Source organism: Canis lupus, chromosome 9 (assembly GCF_003254725.2).
Source record: "Canis lupus dingo isolate Sandy chromosome 9, ASM325472v2, whole genome shotgun sequence".
NCBI lineage: Eukaryota > Metazoa > Chordata > Mammalia > Carnivora > Canidae > Canis > Canis lupus.
Genome location: NC_064251.1, coordinates 35,927,667 through 35,936,137, shown reverse-complemented (window position 1 = coordinate 35,936,137; position 8,471 = coordinate 35,927,667). Strand labels below are relative to the sequence as shown.

The window sequence follows — 8,471 nt, the reverse complement described above, 5'->3', positions numbered from 1 at the left end:
ACCGCTGAGCCACCTGGGTTGCCCGTAGGATCGAGTCCTATAGCAGGCTCCATGCAGGGAGCATGCCTAGGTCTCTGCCTCTCTCTCTCTGTCTCTCTGTGTCTCTCATGAACAAATAAATAAAGTCTTTAAAAATAAATCAATACATGAATAAATAAACAAATAAATAAAATACTTCAGATGGAGAAATTAAAAGTCCAATTAATTTTTAGGTTACTAGCCCCCTTTCCACTTATGAAAAAATATTTTTACATGTGTTTAGGATAGAAATATTTTTAACAGAATGAGACACCACAATGAAGGCTTCATGAATAATTTATTCCATTTGAAGTTTTGTTTTTTGTTTTTTTTTTTTTTTAAAAAGTATAAACCTTTTCATTTCCTCAATCACAATTTGTACAACTCAGTGTTATGGCATTCGGCAGCAATAGTGTTTGTTCCTTATTTCTTTTTTTTTTTTGTCACATTAAAAAAAAAAAAAAGCAATTGGACCATATTAAATGTCACTGCTAAACAACAACTTTAAAACGCCCCTTCATAAAGTGACCAAGCTATTTTGAGAGAGTTGATGCTGACATGTCCAGTAATGACGTTACAATTTGTAGTTTAAACTCAGTAACTTTACGGTCCACAAATCCAGTTTACTTTGAAAACTAAAGCTATTTTAAAACTTCATGAATACATCAACCTGAGGAGTATTTTAGGTCCCAAATCCAGTTTTTTAATTAATACTCCACAAAAGAGAAAACACAGATATGAAATTTTAAACCACAGTTCTGGGCCCATTAAAACACCAAGAAAAACCAGAAGGTTAAGATTTCCAGCTGATGGGGGGGGGGGGAGGGTGTAAAAAAAAAGTATGCCAAAAACATTTTTCCTTAATTTAGACAAACTAAAATCTTAAGAGGAAACCCAGACCAAAACATTACTCATGCAACATTAAATGTATTAATAGACTGATATGCGATGCCATAGTGGATGAATAGCAAATTATATGATGCAAGAGCATTTAAAAACTTCCTTTTAATGTATTCAATTTGAACATTTTAAATAATGCAACATAGTATTTTGATATTACAGTATTAACATAGTGCTTGATTAAAGATCTGCAAATCTTTGTAGTAACACATTAAGTTAAAAAATTACCTCAGAAGGTAAATATGAAGACGAAAGGAGAATATTTTAATACAGTAATCTGTGCCATACTGACAATTGAGTACGAATACAGCTGAGGATAGTTGACTAAGTAGTAAGAGCTTAATTTTAGTGGTTTAAGAAAAGTTTAGAAAGATTTAAAAATTACAGCTACTTTAAAATTTAAGGATTACATATAAGTACACTTGGTGGCCTTCTGGCCAAACAATAAGGTGTACAGAAATTTATTCATACAGTGTTAATTCACAGTCCTGATAACTGAATGGCTTGCATAAGAAAGTATGGCTAGATGTTTCTCACTGGCTGGAAGCAGACATTATATAACTAATCTTTTTAAATGCCAAAATACTGAACTTCCACCCTGCTTTGTAATGGATAACTGCACAAAAAACAGACATTAGCACTGTAACAAAGAAGTCAGGTGTTGGTGATCAACTGGTATAAAGTATATATTACTTTGCTTACCATTTAAACAAACAAAAAAAAAAACTACCCATACTTGTCTGTGACAGTACATTAGTAAGTCAGATCCATCATCCTGCATAAAAGGCTTAATTTTTTTCTGAAATAAGCCTCTTGACCTTTTCTAATGGCTATTTTATAATTTTATATTTAAGTATGAACTTATATATGAAGGGCAGAAAAAAACCTCTTTATCAGTAAATCCTGTGTATTTGGGAACTACTCCCTGATTCCCAGATAAAAAGGAATTATTATACTGGGTTCCTTCCTTATGGCTCCATATAAAAGAAACTGTCAGGGAATAATTTTTTAAAAATCTATTTTCAAACTGAGGTGTGGTTACAATAAGCTAGTGATATTAAACAACTGAGAATATAGCTTTTATTTTTAAAAGTCACTACTGAGCTAAGTATATAAAAAAGAATACTTTTTATAGAAATTCCAAATAAGCATCTTTCCCTCAAATCTCAGACAAGTTTTTTAAAGTACAGAACAAAACATGCCAACATAATCTGTAGTGTGCTAGCATAATTTAAAAATGAATGCAGAGATGTGATCTTTAAATTTTAATGTCAAAAATGCTGACCATTGGAATTGCATTATAATTTTGAAGAAGTGATTGAAAACCTTTGTCACCAGTTGTGTGTTCTTTATAGAAAAAACAAGACTTGCTAATGTTTAATATACACAATTTGAAGAAGTTATATTGTTCATAAGAAAGTGATATTTAAGCTAAGCATATAGTATTTACAAAACAAGTTTCAGTAAAAACAAAACAAAACATACCGAATTACAGTTTTGTAAATACAACTGATTTTGTCCTTGTGGAGAATTAGTGACTGTACAAATTCGGAATTTTGCTAGACTGCTTCCAAGAAAGATAGGTAGACTTGGTGACTGTGAATTCAAGTCAGCAATATAGGTAGGAGGCTAACTTGGACTCTCTTGTGAGCAGCACTGTAGAAACATTTTAAGGGGGTAAAGCCTGCATAAAAGCATTTTTCTTGGCATGTGCAAACAAGAAGGGGGAAAGCTGTATTGAAGGAAGGGGTGAATTAAAGTCCCTAAAATTCAAGTCCCTTCTTTAGGGAGGTGAGAACCTCCTTGGCATATGCCCTGCCTTAATCTGAGCTGTGTTATAGAAAAGTACAGACTCTGGTGTTTGGGACTGCCATCTCCAAACCAAGAAAATTAAATAAATAAAAAAGGCAAAAGGAAACAGGTTAAGTTTAGAAAATGATTCTTTAACTAGTGGAATAGAGTCTGAATACCAGAATTCACTGAGAATCTATATACACCACAGTCTGATTGCACACACACACCCATACATATGCATACTCTCACACACATTCCCAATCTTTAATTTAAAAAACAACAACAAAAAAGTCAAACAATCAGAGTGACTGTTCTTAAAATAATTTGTAAAATGCCTAGAGCTGGGCTAAATTTCAACCTCATAGCAGATCCTGAAGATAATTTTCATAATTAATAATATTCCCATGCCTAGATGTGCCACTGTCAAAACTGGAAAAAAAAAAAAAAAACATTTAAGCATGTAACATTAAACACCAAAATTAGTTTAAGCATTCAGTAGCAAATGTTTTTCTTGTAAAACTAAGTTTCTTTCACTGGAAATGGCCTGAAATATTAGTCATAGCCCTAAACCATAGTACAAAATATAACTGAAGAATTCTCATTTTATTCTAAGTTAAACCACCCAACAATATCACTTGTATATTGCCATCATGTTATTCTGTAAAGGTGTGATATATAAAATGCTGTAAGACCCGGTACCTTTTCAATTTATAAACACAGTGAACTTCATTACTGTACATGTACTCTGCAACTACAGCTTAGCTGTAAATCCTCCACACACAATGGTATGGACATTATTCCCCCTCTATCCCCATTAAACTGTACATTGAGACAATACAAATTTACTGTCCCACCCACCCCCTTACAAAAAAATAATACTCTAAAAGCAACCCTACTGCAACTTTTTAATTAAGACGATTACATATATTTTAGACCAATTGCTTTAAAGCAAGAAGGCAGTATAAACCTTCTAGGAAAATTTTTATAAAAGAGGTTAAGAAATATAAGACAATTTATACATTTAAAAACTTACAATAAATAAGAGATGCAGGCATTTTTGAATACTAGATACTATAATCCAATACAAGAACATCTTGATGTTCTGAAGCCATATGTTGAAATTCATTGTTCCTCATGTTTCCTCTCCATGCTTTTAATATTCATTTAACATGACTGGGTACTATGGCTCATTACTTTTCACAAATACTGTGACTGGAAAAAAAAGGTTAATTTTGCTACGAAAATGTTATAATACGTTTTGTATGATCAGTCATCATCCTAAAGAGTTCAGTATAGTCAATGAAAAATATCAGGGTTATAGCCCCTCCCCCCAAGTCAAAACAATATTTGTTGAAGTAATAAGTATTAGACCCCATCACAGATGACTTTCACTGAGAAGATAACTCAATCTTGCAGCGAAATATCTTTTTTCCTTGTTCTTTTCTTGCACAGTTCTGTCGAATGAAGATCACAGCATATTCATGATAAAGTTATATAACTGATTCAGCACCACAAAATGAATTGGGAGACATGAGCGTCTGTCCTGGATTGCAGGGTCACAGGTTAGCCAGGAGAGTGCATTGTACTGTTCCAAAACAAACCTGAAAAGTAGAAGTCATGTATTTACTTTCACTGTAGATTATGGAAGCAGTTCCCAATGATGGCATCTAAGATTCAAAGTCACTTAAAAAAAATGGTGGAAAGTATGGAATAGAGTCCTTGGGGAGATTAAAGACTAATTTTCATAAAAAGTACTTTCAAAAGTAGATTACACATGCTAGAAAGGACTCATTCTAAATGACCTAATTCATCTAGAGATCCAAGGGTACACAACTGTAAATTACTGCCAAATGTGAGAATACAAAAGGATCAGTACATTCTTTCTTTTAAAAAAAACCAAAACGTCTTTTCTCTTTTATTTATTCATGAGAGACACAAAGAGAGAGGCAGAGATACAGGCAGAGAGAGAAGCAGGCTTCATGCAGGGAGCCTGATGTGGGACTCGATCCTGGGACTCCAGGATCATGCCCTGGGCCAAAGGCAGATGCTCAACCGCCGAGCCACCCAGGCATCCCCATTCTTTCTTTTTTTAAAAAAATTATTTATGAGAGAGAGAGAGAGAGAGAGAGAGAACACAAGCAGGGAGGAGGGGCAGAGGGAGAAGGAGAAGCACACCTCTTGGTGAATAGGGAGCCTGACATGGGTCTTGATCCCAGGGCGCCAGGATCATGACCTGAGCCATAGGCAGACGCTTAACCATCTGAGCCACCCAGTGCCCTAATATTATATTCTTTCAAAGATACAATGAAGAACCTTTAGTGGTAAAAAGATTTATACCTGAGGACATCTGAAGTCTGATTTGAGTCAAGTGGGTGGGAGTGTTTACTGTGAAGCAGCTCGTCAGATTGCACTGAAGGCACGTGGAGGTGCAAAGAGGCCTAAAAAAACAGGTAATCAGTCAGCCAAATGGAAAAGTTGTTGGTTTTACCTTATTTTCCCACGGTCTCGTCCTTGATGAAATACATTTTAGACCTATGTGATGAATGGGCACCACTATAAAGATGCTTCTTGTTCTTGCTTACAGAAGTAATTTTCAAGTGCATAGCTTATATTCAATCTTACTTTATTTTCTTTAGCTCTATTTTTAAGATCACATAATAATCCTAAAAGAATTTACATAAAAGTCATTTAAAGTTATCTACTTTTTCAGTGTAACATGCCTAGATGTGTCAATGTTTAAGGAAGCACTAAGCTGATAAACCTCAAGAGTCTGTCTACAGGTTACACAACTTTAGACTATGCACATCCACATAGGTCTAGCACTGAAAAATGTAACAGGAGTAAGCATATGCAAATATAATGCTTACAAAAGCTATACATTTTAAAGCTACCTGTGGTGGAACGGTGAGGACTCTAATGCAGTGCATAGAGTGCCTTCTTTTGCCCATGCAATTTCATAATGGAGGCTTAGTGACAACTGCCACACCCATTCTGGTATGACAATGAAGAGTGGAAGAAAGGAATTTCAATTAAAGTGAATCATTTTTTGTTTACGGAGTCATTATATATAAAGTGCTAAAAAAAACTATGAGAGATGGAGAAACTCTTAGCAGATCTCATTCCATATACTGTAAAAGGTACTATTTTATATTTAGGTGATCTCTCCTCTACAACTGTAACATGTATATAAATTCTTGTGTTATATATTCAAGGATATAATCAAAGATATATATTTTTTAACTGCCCATAAACTCTTAATTTATAAGTTATAAGCAAAAGTCTCGGCAGATCACTACAAATTAAATGAATATAGTCAGGACCAGAAATCACCATTTAATTTCTATGATAAAAAGATCTTTTAATCATCTAGGTAAAAATCTATTATTTTTCCAAGTAAACAGAAACACATCAGGTGGTATTTTTGCCTATGGTGTAGGAAATAAGATGGAATGTATGAAAACAAAAGGTGAACAAAATTATGGTAAATTATGCCTTACCTGGTAATTCAGACCAGAAGTCCTAATCTTGTTACACTGTATCTGAGGGTGAATGCCCACTTTACACTATCCTCTCTGCAAATAAATATTGAGTAGAAAAGAATCTGGATAGTCCCTTGGACTTTTTGTAAAGTGGTGTTTCCTAAAAAAATGTTCCGTGAAACACTAAGGTCATGAACTATTAATTGGTGTTACACAATCGCTTTCTTGTGTATTAAAGTAAGTTTGGGAAATAGGTATACAATGGTATTTGCTGCTGTTTTTCAGAGGCTTTAATGTGCATACATGTATTTTAACAACAAAAGGGGGTAGAAAGCATGTGCAACACTTCCCAAAGGACCAAAGAACCCTTTGTTTTGTAGAAACACCAAGGACTACTATTTTGCAGAAACACACTTGGGAATATGTTCTTGTAATGAGGTCTGTATAGACCACTGTACATATATTGGAAGGGGAAGAAAAATCTTATGATAAAACTTTATTACCTTGGCTGACACTTCCTAATATATTATCACATCAATAGTCAATTCAGATCAACAGCTGTTGTATTCTTTATGAATGTGCTACAGAAGTTCAATGCTTAGTCTCAAATGTCACTGACTCAATGATATGTGGGCTAAGGGTATCAAGATTTAATAGCAACAGGCTTAAAAGAGAGCAAGCCTATTGGTTCAAGTACCCACGAAAATATAACCCCAAGAAACTAAACCACAGTATCCGACTTTACCCTATAGTAAAAATCAGTTGGCAAGAAGTTAGGTTACCCTGACTTCTGGAATACAATAGTCAACTTCTGTGCGTATATATAAAAATAAATGAATCAGATCTGAATTTCCTATTTTGGAATAGTAGTAAGAAGCAGCAGTAACAAACTAACAAACTCTGGATAGGACTTTCACATTTCATTTTACGATTTTATAATGTATTTCAACCTTGATATGTCACTTGCTAATGAACTTGTTTTGATAAATAAGTCACTATGGATCTGAGAATCTCAGTACTTGAAAACCACTTAATAGTTTTACACAGCAATTTACACAAAGCTAGAAAAAAAATTTAAGGAGGTAGTAAATGGACCTATTATCAAATATTCTTACAAAACTATGAATCCTTTAAACCCAAAATACTGTGACATAATAGCAGTAGGATGTAATTCAAAGAACAGCACAATCATGAAAGGATCCAGACTGCAGTCCTGAGTCTACTACCCATTTATGACTTTGGAAAAATGAGTTTTTCTGAACTTTAACATGCTCACCTAGAAAATGAAAAAGGTTAGATTAAAAGTAATACAAGTTTCACCCAGCGCTAAATTTCCATATGTGCAGCTGCAAATAATAAGAACAAATGTCCCAGAAATATGTCCAAACTTAGTATCAATTTAAAAAGTAGAGCTGTTTTGTAATTAGAGAACTTCTTTGTGACTTTGTCATATTTCACAGTGCATTTAATAAGACCTTAGACACTTCTCGATATTTCTTAGGAATTAAGCATCAATTAGCATTATTTAGGAACTGGCATAGAAATGGAAATACCTTAAGAAAAAGGGGACACTGATATTGTGCTTGAGGACATGCTGACCAGAACCAGTCAGGTAACGGACCCGCTTTGGCAGTTGATACAAAGTAACCGAGGGCCAATGGTTGCTGAAGAATATTAGTTACTTCATCATGAGATTCTGTTGAAAGTAGCCGATCAGTACCCTGACCCTTAAATAGAATTAAAAGTGTGTTAGTTCATTTGATATACCTAGGCACTCGATACACAGAATGGTTTATGGCAACCAATCTCTTTTTATCAATTTAAAAAAATATTAAAGGATACTGAAAAAATCAATTGCTATGTACTTAGTAAGACCATAATTAGTAACAATATTAAAAGAGTTTTAAGGGTTGTATGAGGAAATTAACATACCAACTGTTTAACAAGTTGGTAGTATTATGCTGAGTCATGTTCAGTGTGTTCCAACCAAATGTTTAATGAAATTTCAACTTATTTCCTAATACTCCCTCAACTAATTCCTGACCACCACACCTCAATCCAAAAGATAATTTAAATTTCACTTTGTTCATCTAATACTATAAAATGTAGTTATTAGCGTTTGGAAAGCATTATGGCAATGTGAAGGGACATCTAGTAAGTGATGCTCATATCCTTTAGATTAGTCCATGTAGTTCTTGGTATTTATGTTAAGGAAATAGATAAAAAGAAGCAAAATGATATGCATGGAAAAGTTCATTGCAACATTACCTATAACAGATA

General features: G+C 33.9%; 1 protein-coding gene across 5 annotated transcripts in view; it reads right to left on the bottom strand.

Moving 5' to 3' along the window:
- Positions 1-297: 297 nt before the first annotated feature.
- The window catches only part of MED13 (mediator complex subunit 13), a 102,503-nt gene continuing 94,329 nt past the window's right edge, over positions 298-8,471 (bottom strand). For 3 of the 5 annotated variants that reach the window (XM_025440645.3, XM_025440643.3, XM_025440644.3), the window contains 3 exons: positions 7,745-7,918; positions 5,050-5,150; positions 298-4,313 (listed from right to left, as the gene is read on the bottom strand). In XM_025440645.3, coding sequence (XP_025296430.3) covers positions 4,181-4,313; positions 5,050-5,150; positions 7,745-7,918 — 408 coding nt within the window. In that variant the 3' untranslated portion in view covers positions 298-4,180. Of the gene's footprint in view, positions 4,314-5,049; positions 5,151-6,209; positions 6,285-7,744; positions 7,919-8,471 lie in introns of those variants that run through there. The other 2 variants (XR_003133718.3, XR_003133719.3) reach the window with 2 other exon arrangements.